The sequence below is a fragment of the Notothenia rossii genome (genome assembly GCF_949606895.1).
Source record: "Notothenia rossii genome assembly, chromosome: 10".
Classification (NCBI taxonomy): Eukaryota; Metazoa; Chordata; class Actinopteri; order Perciformes; family Nototheniidae; genus Notothenia; species Notothenia rossii.
Genome location: NC_136908.1, coordinates 6,230,866 through 6,254,748, shown reverse-complemented (window position 1 = coordinate 6,254,748; position 23,883 = coordinate 6,230,866). Strand labels below are relative to the sequence as shown.

Below are 23,883 nucleotides of genomic sequence, written 5' to 3'. Positions count from 1 at the left end.
ACACACACTCACAACCAACACACACTCACAACCAACACACACTCACAACCTACACACACTAACAACCAACCACACACTCACAACCAACACACACTCACAACCAACACACACTCACAACCAACACACACCTCACACCAACACACACTCACAACTAACACACTCACAACTAACACACTCACAACCAACACACACTCATAACTAACACACACTCACAACCAACACCCACTCACAACCAACACACACTCACAACCAACACACAGTCACAACCTACACACACTCACAACCAACACTCACTCACACCAACACACACTCATAACTACACACACTCACAACCAACACACACTAACAACCTACACACACTCACAACCAACACACAGTCACAACCTACACACACTCACAACCAACACTCACTCACAACCAACACACACTCACAACTAACACACACTCACAACCAACACACACTCATAACTAACACACACTCACAACCAACACACACACACCAACACACCACTCACAACCAACACACACTCACAACCAACACACACTCACAACCAACACACACTCACAACCAACACACTCACAACCAACACACACTCACAACCACACACACTGACAACCAACACACACTGACAACCAACACACTAACAACCAACACACTCACAACCAACACACACTCACAACCAACACACACTCACAACCAACACACTCACAACCAACACACACTCACAACCAACACACACTCACAACCTACACACACTCACAACCAACACACACTCACAACCAACACACACTGACAACCAACACACACTGACAACCAACACACTAACAACCAACACACTCACAACCAACACACACTCACAACCAACACACACTCACAACCAACACACTCACAACCAACACACACTCACAACCAACACACACTCACAACCTACACACACTCACAACCAACACACACTCACAACCAACACACACTCACAACCAACACACTCACAACCAACACACTCACAACCAACACACACTCACAACCTACACACACTCACAACCAACACACACTCACAACCAACACACACTGACAACCAACACACTCACAACCAACACACACTCACAACCAACACACACTCACAACCAACACACACTGACAACCAACACACACTCACAACCAACACACACTCACAACCAACACACACACAACCAACACACACTCACAACCAACACACACTCACAACCAACACACACTCACAACCAACACACACTCACAACCAACACACTCACAACCAACACACACTCACAACCAACACACACTGACAACCAACACACACTCACAACCAACACACACTCACAACTAACACACACTGACAACCAACACACACTGACAACCAACACACACTGACAACCAACACACTCACAACCAACACACACTCACAACCAACACACACTCACAACCAACACACACTCACAACCAACACACACTCACAACCAACACACTCACAACCAACACACAGTCACAACCTACACACACTCACAACCAACACTCACTCACAACCAACACACACTCATAACTAACACACACTCACAACCAACACACACTAACAACCTACACACACTCACAACCAACACACACTCACAACTAACACACACTCACAACCAACACACACTCATAACTAACACACACTCACAACCAACACACACACAACCAACACACACTCACAACCAACACACACTCACAACCAACACACACTCACAACCAACACACACTCACAACCAACACACACTCACAACCAACACACTCACAACCAACACACACTCACAACCAACACACACTGACAACCAACACACACTGACAACCAACACACTCACAACCAACACACACTCACAACCAACACACACTCACAACCAACACACACTCACAACCAACACACACTCACAACCAACACACTCACAACCAACACACACTCACAACCAACACACACTCACAACCAACACACACTCACAACCAACACACACTCACAACCAACACACTCACAACCAACACACACTCACAACCAACACACACTGACAACCAACACACACTGACAACCAACACACTAACAACCAACACACTCACAACCAACACACACTCACAACCAACACACACTCACAACCAACACACTCACAACCAACACACACTCACAACCAACACACACTCACAACCTACACACACTCACAACCAACACACACTCACAACCAACACACACTGACAACCAACACACACTGACAACCAACACACTAACAACCAACACACTCACAACCAACACACACTCACAACCAACACACACTCACAACCAACACACTCACAACCAACACACACTCACAACCAACACACACTCACAACCTACACACACTCACAACCAACACACACTCACAACCAACACACACTCACAACCAACACACTCACAACCAACACACTCACAACCAACACACACTCACAACCTACACACACTCACAACCAACACACACTCACAACCAACACACACTGACAACCAACACACTCACAACCAACACACACTCACAACCAACACACACTCACAACCAACACACACTGACAACCAACACACACTCACAACCAACACACACTCACAACCAACACACACACAACCAACACACACTCACAACCAACACACACTCACAACCAACACACACTCACAACCAACACACACTCACAACCAACACACTCACAACCAACACACACTCACAACCAACACACACTGACAACCAACACACACTGACAACCAACACACTCACAACCAACACACACTCACAACCAACACACACTCACAACCAACACACACTCACAACCAACACACACTCACAACCAACACACTCACAACCAACACACACTCACAACCAACACACACTCACAACCAACACACACTCACAACCAACACACTCACAACCAACACACACTCACAACCAACACACACTGACAACCAACACACACTGACAACCAACACACTAACAACCAACACACTCACAACCAACACACACTCACAACCAACACACACTCACAACCAACACACTCACAACCAACACACACTCACAACCAACACACACTGACAACCAACACACACTGACAACCAACACACTCACAACCAACACACACTCACAACCAACACACACTCACAACCAACACACACTCACAACCAACACACACTCACAACCAACACACTCACAACCAACACACACTCACAACCAACACACACTCACAACCAACACACACTCACAACCAACACACACTCACAACCAACACACTCACAACCAACACACACTCACAACCAACACACACTGACAACCAACACACACTGACAACCAACACACTAACAACCAACACACTCACAACCAACACACACTCACAACCAACACACACTCACAACCAACACACTCACAACCAACACACACTCACAACCAACACACACTCACAACCTACACACACTCACAACCAACACACACTGACAACCAACACACACTGACAACCAACACACTAACAACCAACACACTCACAACCAACACACACTCACAACCAACACACACTCACAACCAACACACTCACAACCAACACACACTCACAACCAACACACACTCACAACCAACACACACTGACAACCAACACACTAACAACCAACACACTCACAACCAACACACACTCACAACCAACACACACTCACAACCAACACACTCACAACCAACACACACTCACAACCAACACACACTCACAACCTACACACACTCACAACCAACACACACTCACAACCAACACACACTCACAACCAACACACTCACAACCAACACACTCACAACCAACACACACTCACAACCTACACACACTCACAACCAACACACACTCACAACCAACACACACTGACAACCAACACACTCACAACCAACACACACTCACAACCAACACACACTCACAACCAACACACACTGACAACCAACACACACTGACAACCAACACACTCACAACCAACACACATTCACAACCAACACACACTGACAACCAACACACACTGACAACCAACACACTCACAACCAACACACACACAACCAACACACACTCACAACCAACACACACTCACAACCAACACACACTCACAACCAACACACACTCACAACCAACACACTCACAACCAACACACACTCACAACCAACACACACTGACAACCAACACACACTGACAACCAACACACTCACAACCAACACACACTCACAACCAACACACACTCACAACCAACACACACTCACAACCAACACACTCACAACCAACACACACTCACAACCAACACACACTCACAACCAACACACACTCACAACCAACACACACTCACAACCAACACACTCACAACCAACACACACTCACAACCAACACACACTGACAACCAACACACACTGACAACCAACACACTAACAACCAACACACTCACAACCAACACACACTCACAACCAACACACACTCACAACCTACACACTCACAACCAACACACACTCACAACCAACACACACTCACAACCTACACACACTCACAACCAACACACACTCACAACCAACACACACTCACAACCTACACACACTCACAACCAACACACACTCACAACCTACACACACTCACAACCAACACACACTCACAACCAACACACACTCACAACCAACACACACTCACAACCAACACACACTCACAACCAACACACTCACAACCAACACACTCACAACCAACACACACTCACAACCAACACACACTCACAACCTACACACACTCACAACCAACACACACTCACAACCAACACACACTGACAACCAACACACTCACAACCAACACACACTCACAACCAACACACACTCACAACCAACACACACTGACAACCAACACACACTGACAACCAACACACTCACAACCAACACACACTCACAACCAACACACACTCACAACCAACACACACTCACAACCAACACACACTGACAACCAACACACACACAACCAACACACACTCACAACCAACACACACTCACAACCAACACACACTCACAACCAACACACACTCACAACCAACACACTCACAACCAACACACACTCACAACCAACACACACTGACAACCAACACACACTGACAACCAACACACTAACAACCAACACACTAACAACCAACACACTCACAACCAACACACACTCACAACCAACACACACTCACAACCTACACACTCACAACCAACACACACTCACAACCAACACACACTCACAACCAACACACACTCACAACCAACACACACTAACAACCAACACACACTAACAACCAACACACACTCACAACCAACAGACACTCACAACCAACACTAACAACCAACACACACTAACAACCAACACACACTAACAACCAACACACACTCACAACCAACACACACTAACAACCAACACACACTCACAACCAACACACACTAACAACCTACACACACTCACAACGAACACACACTCACAACCAACACTAACAACCAACACACACTAACAACCAACACACACTCACAACCAACACACTCTCACAACCAACACACTAACAACCAACACACACTAACAACCTACACACACTCACAACCAACACACACTAACAACCAACACACACTGACAACCAACACACTAACAACCAACACACTCACAACCAACACACACTCACAACCAACACACACTCACAACCTACACACTCACAACCAACACACACTCACAACCAACACACACTCACAACCAACACACACTCACAACCAACACACACTAACAACCAACACACACTAACAACCAACACACACTCACAACCAACAGACACTCACAACCAACACTAACAACCAACACACACTAACAACCAACACACACTAACAACCAACACACACTCACAACCAACACACACTAACAACCAACACACACTCACAACCAACACACACTAACAACCTACACACACTCACAACGAACACACACTCACAACCAACACTAACAACCAACACACACTAACAACCAACACACACTCACAACCAACACACTCTCACAACCAACACACTAACAACCAACACACACTAACAACCTACACACACTCACAACCAACACACACTAACAACCAACACACACTCACACACTAAGCAGCACAAACACATCTGGAAATATGTGTTATGGATAAGGTCAAAATCAAGACTACATTATTTTCAGTCTTTTTCAGAGAATTTGAATCATGATTATTAAAAGAGTCATAGTTATGTTACTGAAATATATATATTTTTAGATTGTAATCATTTCGAGGTTGATTATTTGAAGATACTAAATCCTTATTTTTAAGAAACGTAAACGATGTTGAGACACTCAGTTATTTACTTGAGATTCTAAGTAATCTTTCAGGGAAGTTTGTTATTCTTGGGAGATATTTTTGATTTTCTTCTGAAAGTTTCTTAGTATTTAAAAGATACCAAGTCATTATTTTGAGATAGTTAGTCAGTATTCTGAGATATTGATTCCTTATATTGATATACAAAAGTCATTATTACAGATACTGAGTCATATTTTGAGATACTTAGTAATCATGTGAGCTACTAAGTCTTTAAATTAAGAAGTTTGGTACTTTATGTTACCAATAACATTAGTATACAGTTGCTTTATTATGATGTAAATGATTCATCCAGCTGCGAACCATACATGCCGGCAGACTCGGGTCACCATCGGGAATCATTACATTCTTATCAGGCTTCATTAACGCTCGTGGAAATATGAAATTGATTCAGATCCAGGAAATGCCGCCCACAGCAACTCAGAGCGGGAACAGTTCTGTAAGGGGTAATGTGCAGCAACGCGGTCATTATGGGGAAGAGAACACCCGACAGGCTGACCAGGAGCCCGACGCGAAGCTTCGGCCAAACTGCATACAGTTAAATCGACCGGACTTCTTTCTGCAGATGTGAGCGTCCTTAACAACGGTTGATAAGTCCTTGACAGCGGTCTGTCTGTTCTGGGTTAACAACGTGTCACGTGTTCTGAATTGACCAATCAGAATCGAGTATTCAACTAAGCCATGTAATAACCACTGTTAATGTCCGTAAGCCAATATATAAAATAACATGTCATTTGATATAAGAAAATTAAACATTTGAACAGCAGTTTTTGTCTCAAACTGACATGTGAAGTCGAGTTAAAGTGAGGCTTTTACATTGTCACACTTAAGCCTTAATGTTTGTACTGTGAAGGCACCAATTACAGCTTTTATTTAATTAAGTTTGGGACAATGTGGAGAAATTCAAACCATTTTATTAGGAAAAATAAGTTTGATTGCCTTCAAGAAAATGTTACGCTGTTTTGGAAATGTTTGGATTTTAGCATATTGTAAATGAGAGCGTCTGATTTGTTAATCTGGATAGCTGAGATGTTGTTTTACTGGTATCTTGACGAGATGTGGCTCCTGATTAAACCGATGTATTCAAGTATCTCTAATTGAATCTGTATTTCATCTTCATTTTGTGTTCTTCACGTACCCTGGTGATGTTCTGGACCCGGAAAAGTCGGATGATCACGTCGTCGTCGGCCGTTCTGGTCAGCAGCTCCACGGTCATCGGACCAAACTGCTGCAACCCGGGCTCAGGCCAATACTGCAGACAGGGCTGAGGAGAGAGGAGAGAGGAGAGAGGAGAGAGGAGAGAGGCTTTCAACGTCACTTTATTCAACTTAAAGAGTACAAACAACCCAACCAGTCAAACAAACACAGCTTTAGGAATCAGATCCATCGCCCCCGACAGCACACAAAGGGCTTAACGTCTGCAAATTGTCCATAAAAAGTTAAACCGTGTGTAAACATCCTTCTTCTTGGCAAAGGACTTATGACCAAAGATACATACAATAAAGGAGAGAGGAGAGGATAAGGAGAGAGGAGTGATAACAGGAATCAGGATAGGAGGGAAGAAAAAGGAAGGAAATTATGGGATGATATAGAGAGGAGGAGATTAGGAGATAAGGAGAGGAGAAGGGATAAGAGGAGGGGATAGGAGAGGAGGAGAGGGGAGACAGTAAGTAGAGAAAAAAGAATGATAAGAAAGGAAGGAGATGAAAAAGGAGAGAGGATATTAGGAGAGAAAGGAAACAAGTAAAGAAGAGAGGAAAGAGCAAGTAGAGGAAAGGAGAAGAGGGAATAAGAGATATGAGAAAGTAGAACAAGGAAACAGAAAAGGAGAGAGGAGAGGAAAGGAAATGAAGTATATGAGAAAGAAGAATAGGAAAAAGGAAGGAAAGAGAGGTAAAAGTCAGGATTAAAGAAGATAAGTAGAGAGGAAAGAAGGAAGGAAAGGAAGGAAAACAAGAAGTAGAAGATGACAGGAAAGGAGATGAGAAGAAGGAAAGAGGATGAGAATAATTGGAATAGGAGAGGATGGCAAGAAAAGAGAGGAAGGACACGAGAAAGCAGAATAGGAAAATATTTGAGGAGAGAAGAAAGGGATAGGAAGGAAAAGGTTAGTACAGAATAGAGGAAGGATAAGAGGAGGAGAGGAAAGAAAGGAGGGAAAGAAAGAAGAAGAAGGGAAAGGAAATGAGAGAGGAGAGGAAATAGAGGAAGGAAAGGAAGGGAAGGAAAGAAGAGAGAAAGTAGAGAGGGTCCTTCTCCCTTGTTGCTGGCGGCGTTAGAAACCCCTGAGTCAGCAGCTCTGATGCTAACTACACCTGAGTATTGACAGCAGACACAATTAGCCTAAATGACAACGATTATCCACAAAGAGCTGCGGTAAATTAAAGAAGCTAAAAAAAACACACAAGCTGGAACAATTCTTCCCGTGAGCGCCACCCGCCTGCAGGGAAGTGTCCATGAGCGGGAACTCATTAGCATTAGCACGTTATAAACGAATGGAGGAGAGCTATATGCCTCTGCCAGAGATACACAGGAAGCCCCAGAGGTGGGACGTACGCATATATATATAAAAAAGGCAAGGTCTCCTGTCAATGCGATTTAAAGACAAGCCCCCCCCCCCCCCCAGCCAATAGGATTGAAAGGGGGGTCGAGGGGAAGTGATAAAGGCATTTCACAATGACAGAAGGGCACCAACAGGTGACTTTGGGCACGAAGGGAGATAAATATTTATACATTCAGACAGGAGACAGGCAGCTCTGACTCACGGGGGCAAACTGTGTGTGTGTGTGTGTGTGTGTGTGTGTGTGTGTGTGTGTGTGTGTGTGTGTGTGTGTGTGTGTGTGTGTGTGTGTGTGTGTGTGTGTGTGTGGGTCTGGGTGTGGGTGTGTGTGTGTGTGTGTGTGTGTGTGTGTGTGTGTGTGTGTGTGTGTGTGTGTGTGTGTGTGTGTGTGTGTGTGGTCTGGGTGTGGGTGTGTGTGTGTGTGTGTGTGTGTGTGGGTGTGTGTGTGTGGGTGTGAGCTGTTAGTCCACTGGCAGCGAGAAGAAGAAGACGGAGGAGGAAGGACAGGCTGCAGCTGACAGGCTGCGGGAATTCAACATGACAGAGGGGTGATAGGGAGGCGGCAGAACTAACCTCTAATGTGTGTGTGTGTGTGTGTGTGTGTGTGTGTGTGTGTGTGTGTGTGAGTGTGGGGGGGGGGGGGGGGGGTAGATAAGGAGGTGGTAATGTCGTGCTGTTAGTGTAAATGAAGCTGGTGAATGTGTGGTCTGTAGCTTTTTAAATGCCGGACATGTGATGACCTGTGCTCGCTGTCTTCTCTGAAGGAAAGATATTGATTTGATATAAATGGCATTTTGTCACCGCAAGTCTCCTCGTGTTACACCGTGAGATAATGTACGGCAGCCCAGAGATAAAAAAGCATCAATGATACAAATATTGAATTATTATTTCAAAATCACGAGTGAGTCTCATTCTGATAAGATGGTTAGTCATTATTTTAAAGATATTAAGTCACCATTTTTGAAAAACAGTCCTAATTTTAAGATACTTGGAGATTATTTTAGAATAATAAATCATAATTTTGAGTTTCCAGGTCATTGTTTATAAAACCAAGTTGTTAATTTGAGATCAACATTGAGAAACAATAAGTAATAATCAACAGCAGTGGTAGTTGTAGTTCGCTAGCCCTATCGGAGTCATGTGTAACTGGTAATAATTCAAATCCAGTTGAGAGATACTTTTAAAGGGCTTACTAATAACATCACCATGTGTGAGACCTCCAGCCTCTGTTCTTACCCAGGCGGAGTTGGACTGGTTGAGCTGGTTGAGCATCACCACCGAGGTGCAGCCGTAGTCGTACAGCAGCCTCCAGAAGTCGGTGGTGGTGCCGGGGAGGGGGTGCGGCGTCACCACGAAGGCGGCCGGTCGCAGGAAGCTGTCGGCCAGCGCTGCGTTGATGTAGTTGCTGCCCTCGCCCTCCGCGGTCACAAGGAAGGCCAGAGATCGGTCCGGCGGCAGGACGTCCATACTGCGGTTCTTCTCTCGGTTCCTCGGCATCAGAGAGATGGAGCACTCCTCCACGTCCAGGTGGGGGGTCACCGAGTTCAGAGTCTGAGGAGGAGGGGAGATCATTAAGAAGGGTTCAGTTTCATTGTCATGTGTGCATAGCTACAGTGTAGTTATGACAACGAAAATCTTAGGTCACAGGCACCTCCAACAGTGCAACACAACAAAACAGTTCAAATAGTACAGGTAAATAAAATAAAATTGAATAGAATAGAAACATGTGGACATGTGGTGCAGGAATGAGTCCGTAACCTGAAATGAGAGTTTTAGCACTTTGGTTAGATCAGTTGGAGGTTAATGTTTTTTGAACGTGTTTTTGGTTCTTATCCTGAAATATGGTCTGTGGTCAACTAAAGCTGAAGAGTGCCGGTCATAAAACCTCCTTTCCCTCAGGATGAATAAGGACTTACAAATGTGTGGGAAATCTATCCGAAGAACAAGTACATGTTACAAATACTTGAAGTGGTTACCTGTTACAAATACTTTGGTATCTGGCTTGATGATTGTCTTACTTTTAAACTTCATGTTAATAACCTGCTTAAAAAGCTGAGGGTTAGACTAGGTTTCTTTTTCAGAAACAAGTCCTGTTTCTCGCTTGAGGCCAGGAAAAGGCTCTGTGACCTTTTGACCTGTGCTGGACTGTGGTGATTTGTTGTATATGAATGCACCTGCCTATTGCCTGATCAAGTTAGATGCCGCCTATCACAGCGCACTGAGATTTGTCATTAACTGTAAAGCACTTACTCATCACTGTACCCTGTATGCCAAGGCAGGTCTGCCATCACTTACTGTAAAGAGGCTCAGTCGTTGGTACACGTTTATGTATAAAGCCATGCTGGGTAAACTCCCGTATTATATCTGCTCTCTGATAACACAGAGAGTTGCAAGCAGCTATTGTCTGAGATCTCATGATGTAGTATTGTTAGATGTGCCAAGAGCAAGGACTGTCTTAGGTAAGACAGCTTTTATGTGCGCAGCTCCACTTGCTTGGAACAGTCTTCAGCAAGAATTGAAACTGAGCAATCTCATGTTTTTAAAGCTAGGCTAAATGAAATGCTCGTTGATCCTATGGGCACCTGTACATGTCTATAACTATGTAAATGTATCCTGTGAATATAATGTATGATGTCTTTTATTGTTTTATGTTTCATGTGGAACCTATATGCTGCAGGTCTTCCTTGAAAAAGAGATCTATGATCTCAAGGGACCAATCTGATTAAATAAAGGTTTGAAATGAAATGAAATGTTCTAAAAGGTAGAAACATTGCCTTTCATTTTGAGTTTTATTGGACATCTTACTCTTTCTTTTTATCGTTATTAAAATATTGTTATTATATATTTCTTTAATATTTTTTATTAATATTTTCCTAAAAAGTCGTTTTTCGCTTGCATTATTATTATTGTTATTATTATTATTATTATTATTATTATAAGTAGACATTTTATTTTAATTAATATTATTATTATTAGGGTTATTCTAATATTTTTTTAATTATTATTATAATTATACAGTTTTTAATTTCTATCTTTCCATTTTTTTATTTTTTTTATTTTCCTTTGTATGTTTAGACTTTGAGGATATAGCTGTGAAATAGGATAACTGTAGGTGAGACTATGCTCTTTAAGGCAGAAACTAAAAAAAAAGGAAAGTTGATGGCGTGTTTGAAACTTTGAGTCTAGATGGAGAGATAAAATAAAAGGCTGAGAAAAGAGACGTTGATAAGAGGAGACAGACGCAGCGGAACAGAAATGGGATCAAAGAGAGATGGACAGAGAAGATGAAAATACTGTCAATACATGATGAGCACAACTATCTCCAAATCATATCTGAGAAACTTTCAAAACACATTAATTATCAGACAAAATCCCCTCAAGGCTTATTGGATGAAAACACGTTCAGCCCAATGTCATACATTATGAATAAGCACATTATGAAGCAATGGGAATTGAAATGAACTGATCATCTAAAGCTTCAGTTTGTGAATGGCTCCTGTTGGTTTCAATAAATGCATTTCATATATTGCATCTCGACTACACTTTGCAATTATAAGAGGCTGTCTTTGTGAGGGAGGGTAATTGTCCTGTGGGTGGAAAGAAACATTTTAATTACTCTGGCAAAAAGTCAACCAATCAATGACATGATTAGAACTGGCTGTAAGTGGGGAAACATTACATACTGTATCATGATACGAGAGGTGGGGGAGGGTAACCATAAGGTCTTTCTGGACTTAAAGGTGGGCTAGGTCATTTTGGAGAAACCAGCTTGAGTGCGCTAGAATTAGAAAATACACGGCCGGAAACAATCTGCCATTTCCTTACAGAGCCCCTCCTCCAACACACACGAACGCGCACATGATCAATTTGGGCAGGAGATACATTTGTGCACAGATGGAAGGCTGACAGGCAGGTAGGCCATCCAGTTACTTTAGCCGGGCCGGCTCAGATGATTGGTCGTACTTTTTACAGCGCTACGGCTTCCACAGATGATTTTTTTTTATGGATTTATTGTCAAAGCACTTCAGATATTCATGGCTATCGGGATGTTAAGCATTCCATGGAATATAACAAAAAGTGTATCTCGAGCCGGTTTCTCAAACTTACCTACCCCACCTTTAAGGGGACCCTGTTATTCTCATGTTCTGGCGTATGTCAGTATGTAGTGTCTCTACTTTAAAGAGTCCTCTCCTGCTGATGTTCAGGTGTATATCAGTATGTAGTGTCTCTACTTTAAAGAGTCCTCTCCTGCTGATGTTCAGGTGTATATCAGTATGTAGTGTCTCTAATGGGACATGTCTCCATGCTTGCTTATGTGCTGCGTGAGTGTGTGTGTGTGTGTGTGTGTGTGTGTGTGTGTGTGTGTGTGTGTGTGTGTGTGTGTGTTCTTGTGTGTGTGTGTGTGTGTGTGTGTGTGTGTGTGTGTGTGTGTGTGTGTGTGTGTGTGTGTGTGTGTGTGTGTGTGTGTGTGTCTGTGTCTCTGTACGTGCTGCGTGAGTGTGTGTGTGTGTGTGTGTGTGTGTGTTTGTGTGTGTGTGTGTGTGTGTGTGTGTGTTCGTGTGTGTGTGTGTGTGTGTGTGTGTGTGTGTGTTTGTGTGTGTGTGTGTGTGTGTGTGTACCTGAAACTCCTCTCTGATGGGCGAGGTGTTGCTCTGCGTGTCGACCTTCAGCATCTCCTTGTAGGTCAGAGCGAACTCGTTCACGGGGATGGCCGTCTCTCCGCACAGACACGCCTCCAGGATGGCGTCATGGATGAACACGTACTGCTCCTGAGAGACAGCGCGCAGGGGAAAACATACATTTACCCACAAGCCTTTGCTGCACTTATGAGCCTCCTAACCGTTAATTGCCCACTTGCACAATGCAGAATTTAATTACTGCTGTCGAATGTTGACTAATAGTCACAAGTGTCAAACGTTCTCAAAATCTCCATGCCCACTCGCAGTCATTGTCCACCGTGTCTATAAATGGGGTAAAAAGTGGTGAAAACACAAATCAGAGGAGCAGAAACACTGCCCACACACACTCGTTAAATCCCGTCACGAGCGCTGCAATTAACGAGGAAATTTGTTTTGACACCCAACCAAACAAAAGATCAAAGAGGCGAGCGTGCATTCAAATTACCAGCCATAAAACTGTTCAACTTATTTATCATTTTTAATGTGTTTTGTAATTGCTGAAATATTTATTCAACGGGTGGACAAGCTTCAGCTGAAAAGGTAAAATAAATATAATTGTTTTGGTATTTACTGCTCTTTCTTCACTTCATACTTTACGAGAGGACGATTTACTGAAATGTTCTCAAACTTTAAATAATGAATGGCTTTTTTCTGAGTTGTTTACTTGAAAATTTGACACACTTTGAGAAGAATAACACACATAAACACACAATTAGCTTTTGTCAAGTTAGTGGAAAATAATATATTACAGTAACAGCTTTCAAAACCTCCAATATTTACCCTCCAATGTGTGTGGCTTGTTGACAAGGAGGGGATTTGGGTTAAAAAATGTAAAACTCAACCGATTTTCTTAAACAGAAACACATTAAACATTTGTGTAAACATTACCATATGTTCTGGCAGTGCCCTGTGATCCTGAACTACTGTAAACAAGTCAAGTCCTTTATTGAAATGAGACTTAAAGTGATGATTCCATTTAACTTTGAGACACTACCTGGGCCTGAGACGAGACACCATCAAGGGATTTGCAAACTAATAAAAGTTCAATGTCTTAAAGGTCCCCTATCATACTGTTTTTCATCAATATATTACAGGTCTTAGATATATACAGAACATGTCTGTGAAGTGTTTGGCTCTAAACACCAAACAGATCATTGCAGCATTACCCATAATCCCCTCTGTTTCAGCCCTGTTTCCAAAGTGCTGATTCTCTGTCTGTTACTTTAGATGAAAATAAGGAGCCCCTCCCCACGCCCCTCTGAGAGACATTTGGTTACAAAGAACACAATGGTGCTCTAGGAGGAGATTCAGGTGATAAGGTGGGGGGGGTTACCTTGGTTGGTGATTGGCTAATGGTAACACAAGACAAAACATCGTTATGACATCATAAAGTGGCCAAAATCTGATCAGCTCACTTTCAGACAGGTTTTTATATAAATGGATCAGGACAAAAAGAGAGAGAATCTTTGTTCCTGAAACTTTCAGAGTCTCTTTACACAGAGGAGACACATGTTGATGTAGAAGAGACATGGAGAAGAGGGGACACATGTTGATGTAGAAGAGACATGGAGAAGAGGGGACACATGTTGATGTAGAAGAGACATGAGAAAGTGGATTTTGCATAATAGGTGACCTTAAAGTAAAAAAGCACTCACCTCGGTCTGGATCATGTTGATGCGTCGGGAGCAGAGGGTCTTCACACAGTTGTAGATGTCCACCACCCCCTCACACTCGGCCATATCCAGCATGACGTCCAGAACAATGTAGCAGCCGGTCCGACCCGCCCCCATGCTGTGAGGAGGAAGAACAACACAACACACAAGCATCAGTATACAGAGGACATGCAAAAAAGAAATTAATACTGTGACCATTATGTTCTGGCATTTTAAGAAGTTAAGTTTAAAGTGAACAACCTTTGAGTTTTTAAAATGCTCTACTGTATGTGCTGTGTGGCAGTTTGTGAATGACTTCCCAGGTAAATACAACATATTCATGTAACATGTGTTGTAATGTGCATGTCATATATTGTAGTGCAGTGTGCAGATTTAAAAAAAATAAAATTTGTATTACACATTTGACTTCCTCTTTTCATATTTATATATTTAAATTTTTCACATTTTATTTGCATATTCTTACTTTAATCACTTGTGTTTCTTTCAAGTGTTTTTCTTTTATTAGAAAAATAAAGATATTTATATAAATATCTCTATTTTCATAATATTTGTATTGGTCATGTTACTTTAACTTCTTATGTTTATTTAAGTTTTTGTATTTTATTTGATTTTTTTATTATATGATCTAACTTTAACTTTTAATTAAAAAAAAAACGTTGAGCTCCAACAAGCCGTTTAGGACAGACAGTGAATACACATACTATACAGACAGGCTGTGTGAGGAACCAATGTGAGTTTGGAACATTGAACAATATAAATGTATTCTACTAGACCTCAACAATGGAATTATGATCAGTAGAAATGGCAATGACACGGGACCTTTAAGAATCAGAATCTGAAAGCTTTGTTGCTTTAAACACATCTGATTCAAACACTGGTTCTTTACCTCGTCTTTCATCAGTCTTTCCTTCCTATATTACTCTGAACATAATAAACTAAACCTCCTGCAGAGCACGGATGCACTGAAACCAGCCCATCATTTATGAGAGTCAAACAGCTCTTTTTAAATAAAAACACAGTGATTACTGACGACCTCAGCGACCCTGTGATGTTTCATCTCCTTCATTCTTCACCTTTAACGCATATCTATTACAGGTGTTGGTATTCGGCGATATAATAACATGTCGGGTTGACCTGGTAACGCATCGTGTACAATTCAATCAGGTTATGAAAGGTAGAATACACAAAAGAGGCAGCTTTGTTTGTACAGCAGATGGATTTAATTGGAGTTAAGCTTGTGGTAAAAGTACATAAAGCTATATCTAAATATGAATTGCTCTGGGGTTGAAAGGGAGTCGACCAATCAGGATTCAGCGATTTGATCTCATGCAGTTAATAATTACAAAGTGTCCTTGGACCAGATTCTTAATGTCAGTAGCTTTGGATTTACATTTAAAAATATTCCACTGTAAGTATTTATTTTATATTCTGCAATCATACTCTATGTTACATGTATATAGTTTACTTGTTCATGCATTTATTTGCACATTGGTATCTTGCAACATTCTCTTGCACTATTTTTATTGTTTGTGTCTTATAGCCTCGGACTTTTAATGTTATTGCCAGAACTACGCTGTAGCCACTGTGGATATGACAATAAAGCCTTTGAGTCTGGAAACCTTTAAAATAGTTCTATTCACACTCTAAGTACGGCAGAGGATAAGGGCCAAAACGTGATCTCAAACTTAAAGTGGACCTATCATGCTATATTTGAATAATATAGTGTAGGACCATACCTATACAAAGCATATTTATACTTTTTATTTTTCAAAATACCAAACAGATCATGCATTTTAACCATTCCTCATTTCGCTCAATTTAACACTGTCTTTGCATCATGGGCTGATTCTGTGAGAACAGCACCATCTACAGGCCTGGCATATGTACTACAGCGTCTCCAGCGCTTTCCAACGGCAATGTCCGTGGCTGTCTCCTCCTGATTGGTGGAGTTGGCCCAATAGCCGTAGCGCAACTTCTGTGATGTCATAGAAGTGTTCAAATCTGGATCAGTCTGTATCAGATCCGTTGCAGCCCCTTTTTAAGAGATTTGGGTATGGAGGAAAATAGAGAGGGTTGTGTTTTCTGACACTTGGTGAGTTCCCTGGAACACCGGGGCCAAATGTAGAAAAGACGTACAAACCTGCATTTGGCATGATAGGTCCCCTTTAAAGTCTGAATTCTGAGAAAAGTTTCAGAATATAGAGAAAAAAGTAATAATTCTGACTATGATCTCAGAATTCCAAGAAAACAATTATAATCCGAGAAAAAGTCAGAACTAATTTAAAAAAAAAAAAAAAGCACTTTTGGTCAGATCTCAAAAATCGTTCCACATGTGGCCCTAATCCTCTTCTGTAATGGCACATTTCCACTGCAGCGCGTAGCACGGTTTGAGCGTGCCGTGCCAAACCCGGCCCGTTTTTTGTTGCGTTTCCACTCGGGGTAGTTCCAGCTAAAGGGTACCTTTTCACAGTTTTTCTGGCCGTCAAAAATCGTGGTTCTTTCCGGGCCAACAACCGGGCTGAGTCGGGCTGAGTATGCTAAACTAGTGCGATAATCGCTGTCAAGGGGGCTACGACTACAACAAAATGAACATATTTGACCGTGATTTAATTGTAATACACGTTTCAAAATGACGCCGAAGTAACAACATACTGATACCGGTTAGTAAAAACCATGAATTAATGCTTTGACAAGTCTGCAGACAGACGGCAGGCAAAAAGCTTTTAAAATGTGTGTTTTCAGAATGGAGCTTGGCTAAGGTAAATTTGTATATGCTCCGACCGTCCACACTCACAACAACGGCCTACAGACATAAATAAACCAGTGAATGTATTCTCCATGACACAGACAGTCTGTGGTTTGGACTTGTTTAACTTTTGTCTAGTTTCTTGATCAGATATGAGGAGCTGTGAGCTCTGAGGGCTAACAGCTAACGGCTGATGTTTGGTTTTGTGGTTCTCATTGAAGATGACGTCACAGCTCCGCCTACACTGCGTTTCTATAGTTACTGCCCCAGCTACTAAACTGTAATGGAAACGCAGCATGAAGTGAGGCTACCAAGGCCTAACTATACCGTACTAAGCCGTGCAAGGCCCTGCAGTGGTAAAGCGTACTTTACGGCACATTTTCCAATAAAACTGTTGAGAAATTAAGGACATTTTATGAAAAACTAAGGGCGGAGTGAACAAACAAATTCAATAAATAGGCCTCTGGACCTTATTTAGAAATATTATGATGCTTTTATTCTTTATTTGTGTGTCTTTTGAGGGTTTCTGGTGGAGTTGTAGTGACTGGTGTTATTTTTGCTTTTTCGAAAAAAAGTTGTGTCAAAAAGCCTTCCCTTCAAGCAGGCACATTTTGTTTACTTTATGTCACTTTTCTACCACATTTCTCACTGAGCTCTAATGCAAAGACTCGCGATGCAGATAAATCATTCACAGGTGGAGGGAAACGTCCCCGAGAATTTAAAATCCTTCACAGAAGAGGCAGACATTTTCCTTGATAGTCAAAAACCCAACCTCCGCCTACGCCTTTGTGGATTTCTCGCTAGTTATGTGTGAACATCCTGTCGTAAAGTGTTATTTCACTTTTTAGGTTTCTGTGTTTGTCACTTTCCTCCTACACAGCACCGAGGAGCTGAGAGTTATTTTAGGAAATGTAAAAAAATAAACACAAACTGGAGAGGAAACAAACAGAGAGAAATAAATGTGTTGAACATCAGAAATATATCACTGAAGAGACGGAGAGCCCCTGAGGCTGGAAATGCTGTCTATATTAGGAGTTATTTATTAGCCACGAAAAGTAAAAGATAGAGATTGTGAGATACTTGTACTTCACCTGAGTATCTGCCATCAGCTAATGTTTTACATTTTACTCCACCTCTAATTTCTAGATTTCCTTAAAGGACCCCGATTAAACTTTTGTTTTTAACAATATATTATAGGTCTCAGATATATACAGAACATGTCTCTGATTGGCTGAAACACCAAACAGATCATTGCAGCATCCCATAATCCCCTCTGTTTCAGCCCTGTTTCCAAAGTGCTGATTCTCTGTCTGTTACTCTGAAAATAAGGAGCCCCTCCCCACGCCCCTCTGAGAGACATTTGGTTAAAAAGAACTCAATGGTGCTCTAGGAGGATATTCAGGTGATAAGGTGGGGTGGGCGGGGGGGTTACCCTGGTTGCTGATTGGCTAATGGTTACACAAGCCAATAAATTGTTATGACATCATAAAGTGGCCAAAATCTGATCAGCTCATTTTCAGACAGGTTTTTATAGAAATGGATCAGAACAAAAAGAGAGAGAATCTTTGTTCCTGAAACTTTCAGAGTCTCTTTCCACAGAGGGGACACATGTTGATGTAGAAGAGACATGAAGAAGTGGATTTTGCATAATAGGTGACCTCTATTCATATCTTAAACTGCACTGTAACTTTTATTCATGTATTTTATCTTTTAATGTTTCTTTTATTATCTTTGCCTTTTAATGACTTTTTTTAAATGCCATTTTTTGAATGTCTTTCATTTTTCTAAAGCACTTTGAATGTACTATATAAATAAACTTGCCTTGCCTCTAACGTTAGATATGAGTACTTCTTCTTCTCTTGTTTTCAGTGTGTGTAGAGTTGTTACCTGCAGTGCACCACCACCGGCCCCCCGTCAGGAGGGGTCGAGGCTTTGACGCGGCGCAGGAAGGCCAGCAGCCCGGTGGCGTGATACGGGACGCCGTGCTCCGGCCACGACGTGAAGTGGAACTGACACACCTCGTGTTTGGCCGGGTATCCTCTCTGCAAGACACACAAGCACATGTGAGGAGATGCTTTTATTTTGAATAACAAATGTATTTCTATGGAGACCGAGCCGTCTGCTCCGCTGCTCCGAGACCGTGGAAACCAGCTGAGGACACCACAGACTATGGATGATTTTAAAAAAGGCCTAAAAACGCATATTTTTAAAATAGCCTTTTACTAGATTTTTAAAACCCCCACTTGTTGCCATGCCAGCGTAAATGCCAGGGCTTTTATTCTGTTGTTTTATTTGTTTTGTTTCAACCATTTTATTTTGTAGCACTCTCAGTTTTGTTTACTCAAATGAAAAGTGTGCTTTAATTTAATTAATTAATTTAAAAAATTGAGCAAAAAAAAGATATATATGTTAATTATTTAGTTTTTGGGAGAAGGCTTTAAATCAGTGTAAACCCCTTTTCGGATGTGTAATTAGGTAGATCATCCCTTTATATATCATTTGTAAGTCAGTAATATTTTTGTTTATCAATTTCATTATTATTATAATTATTTTGTATTATTGTTTTACACATTCAAAAATAAATCAGATCAAATCAAGAATTTCTTTACCGTGTCGCAAAAAACGGCGATTGAGCGAAGTTTTGTCAACATCAATTTGGCCGTGGTCCAAGTTTTCTGATTGAAATGAATCGTGATTTGAAATGCGTACAGATATATGTGCTGTTTTATTATAATGATCAGTGTTTGACCTGTCTCTATTTAATGATTAAGTGTTGATGGTTGTGTGTGCTTTCTCAGAGACTACAGATGGAAATAAGCCAGGGGCTACATTTGGCATAAATATTGTGTTCTGTTTTGAGCATGTCGTTTTTGATGTCTTGTTCTTATTTAATAAACACTAAAAAGGAATACAATTTTGAAGATATATTAAAAGCACATTATATTCTACCTCATTGAATACCTTATTAAATCATATTTATAATAACATTTTCGTTTTGTAAAATATTAGATATGTTTTCCTTTTTGTACCTCAGACAGTTATTCCACTAGTTTTGACTTTAAGTTCCATTATGTTAAAAGAGTATTCAATGTTTTGAATGCAACATGTAGGAACTTAAGATGCAAAATAAATCCACTATTTCACTTTTAAATGTAGGGGATTAGAAGTATTAGGTAGCATGAAATGGAAACCTCAAGTAAAGTACCTCAAAATGGTTCTTAAGTCCTGTACTGTATATATGCGCTTTCACACCAAGTACTTTGCCGTACAGTTCTGATGAACTAAGTACAGATCGCGTTCACACTGGAATACGTCCCTGAGGTAGGGTAAGGCAAATGAAGCCGCTGACGTCACTTCTTCTTCTTCTGCTTTGGGTTTACCCCCGAAGTCCCCGGAGTTGGGGACTGGCTTCAGTAGAAGCTGCTGGGACTCCCAGCAGCTTCTACTGAAGCCTTCCGAGTAAATCGCCAGAACGCCGACACCTCCTCATCTCCACCGCTCCCATGTTTTATTTTGTGTTGCCATAAATTAGTCTCTCTCCGTTGGTGTGCGGGGCTAATGCTAATGCTAATAATGCTAATGTGAGTAAAATAAAATGGCGGCTTCACAACTCTTTTTGGGAGTTTTACGGGGCGTGGTTTGCAATCCGCCCAGCCAATCAGAAATGGGAACCTTTTTCTCAGGGACTGAAATGGGGGTGGAAAGGTTAAAACATTAACTAAGTTTTAGTTCCGGATTTTTTTGGTGTGAACGCACATTTTCGGAACTATACTGGGAAAAGTACTGGGAAAAGTACTCCGGTGTGAAAGCGCCTTATGTATCTAGTCATTTCCACAATTGATTATAATATAATAATGTTTTATGACGAAGTATTCTGAAATTGGCTCAAAACAAAGTGTATAGTATAATAATAATAATAATAATAATAATAATAATAATAATAATAATAATAGTGTTCCTCACCCTTTCCATGGCGAAGGTGCGCACCGTGTACTCGGCCAGCGTCTCGGTCTTCAGCAGCGTGATCTTAATGTCTCCGTACAGCTCCGTGTCGTCCGGCCAGTACTTACAGCACTTCATCTGAAACACAACCAAGAGTTCAGACACACACACACACTGCTTCACACACACTGCTTCACACACACTGCTTCACACACACCATGAAGACACACTGCTAAGCTCTCACCCTGTGTGACCTTTTCTTAATATTTACTAAAGTTTTCCGAACATTTCCAACGTCAGATTTGACACCAAAAGAGACACCGAGCTAAGATAAGCGTTTTTTCCTTTCTCTGTCTGTTAAAATGCAGACAAACCTTTACTTTTAGGTTTCAAAGTGAATGGATGTTTTATATTGCAGTGTCTTTGCAGTACTGCTTCAGGCTGTGGACTCATTTTAAGATCTAAAAATGTATATTTTTCAGACTTACAAAGGCTGGGAAGAGTCTTTAGGAAGAATAACATCACTTAATTTCTTTACCCTAAGACTTTTTGATTTATTTACCCCCATTATTATTATTATAATTATACATTTTCTTTAGTAAACATTCATTTTTATTTTATTTCTTTCTATTTTCACAAGTTGACATATTATTTCATGCCATTTATTAATTTTGTTTTATTTTTTTTGTATTATCATTATTAACTGTATTCATAGTTTTAATGTATCTTGAAATGTTAGTAAACTAGAATGTGTTTTCAATAAAAGGTTTAAAAATAAAAATACACTTCTTTCTAAACATTAAATACCCGCTAAAAAATAAAACTGACGAATCAAAAAAAAGTACGTACTCCCATAAAACACAGTATACAGGTGGAGTGCGTATATTAAACCCTGTAATTCATATTTTAAGCATTTCTGTGGCGCCGTAATTGTTCACATTGTATACATTTAATGTTCAGTGCATGCTTCACTCATCATATCACACACTATATATAAACTGGTGTAAACATGGCCTCCTGTAAACAGTTGTGACCTTGCAGCTCACTAGTGTTCCTCCCACGACTCAGAGCAGCAGCAGCTCCTCTCAGATACATCGGAAATAATAGGGGGCTCCACAAACACACCTCCATGCCTGTTTTTAAATCTCGTTTAAAGACCTACTTGTTCTCCCGTGCTTTTGCAGACCACGTATAAGTTGTATCAGTCTGTGTTTCTAAATTTGGGTTTTCTATTTTGTTGTGTTTTAAAATGTTTTTACACGATGTATGAGGGTTTCCAGTCTGTGGATACAACTATGCTTTTATTGTCTCGTGCTTTTACATTAGTTTCTTTGTGTCCTATCGGTTTTCTCTAAATGTATTTATGCTGCTTTTTTATATGTATTGATGTACAGCACTTTGGTCGACTCTGTTGTTTTTAACACTAGGACCGCCAGAGGTCGCTGTATACCTAAAACCGCCAACGGGTAAAATGTACCCGCTATTGATTTTCAAGGTACAATGTTATTTTATTTATCATACAGAACAGTGACTTTTGATCGCACAGGATGAAACTTATACCAATATAATCTGTGGACTCTCAGCTTTTCATATGATATAGGTTGTGCAGATAGCATGAAGTTTAAAATATCGCTAAGAGTGCTGATTTAAACGCTTGGTGTTAGACTTGTGTTTTGTTTTGTTTAGGTACAAATCTCTCTCTATCGATATATCTGTAATGTTCTGTTCTATGAACATATAATTGTCTACATAAATAGAGGACGCGGACTACTTCTCATTCCGAGTGTCCATCTTTATTCAACTGGCACGTAACCTGCACACATGCATTACGTCCTCAACGTGAACTCAGTCATCCAAGATCTTGTATTCTCCAAGATGTTACACTATCTATAAC

General features: G+C 41.1%; 1 protein-coding gene across 5 annotated transcripts in view; it reads right to left on the bottom strand.

Moving 5' to 3' along the window:
* Positions 1-23,883, bottom strand: part of ptprua (protein tyrosine phosphatase receptor type Ua) — a 268,605-nt gene that overhangs the window by 17,568 nt on the left and 227,154 nt on the right. For all 5 annotated transcript variants that reach the window (XM_079654672.1, XM_079654673.1, XM_079654674.1 and 2 more), the window contains 6 exons: positions 22,011-22,127; positions 19,935-20,089; positions 15,284-15,419; positions 13,569-13,718; positions 10,186-10,500; positions 7,528-7,653 (listed from right to left, as the gene is read on the bottom strand). In XM_079654672.1, coding sequence (XP_079510798.1) covers positions 7,528-7,653; positions 10,186-10,500; positions 13,569-13,718; positions 15,284-15,419; positions 19,935-20,089; positions 22,011-22,127 — 999 coding nt within the window. The remainder of the gene's footprint in view (positions 1-7,527; positions 7,654-10,185; positions 10,501-13,568; positions 13,719-15,283; positions 15,420-19,934; positions 20,090-22,010; positions 22,128-23,883) is intronic.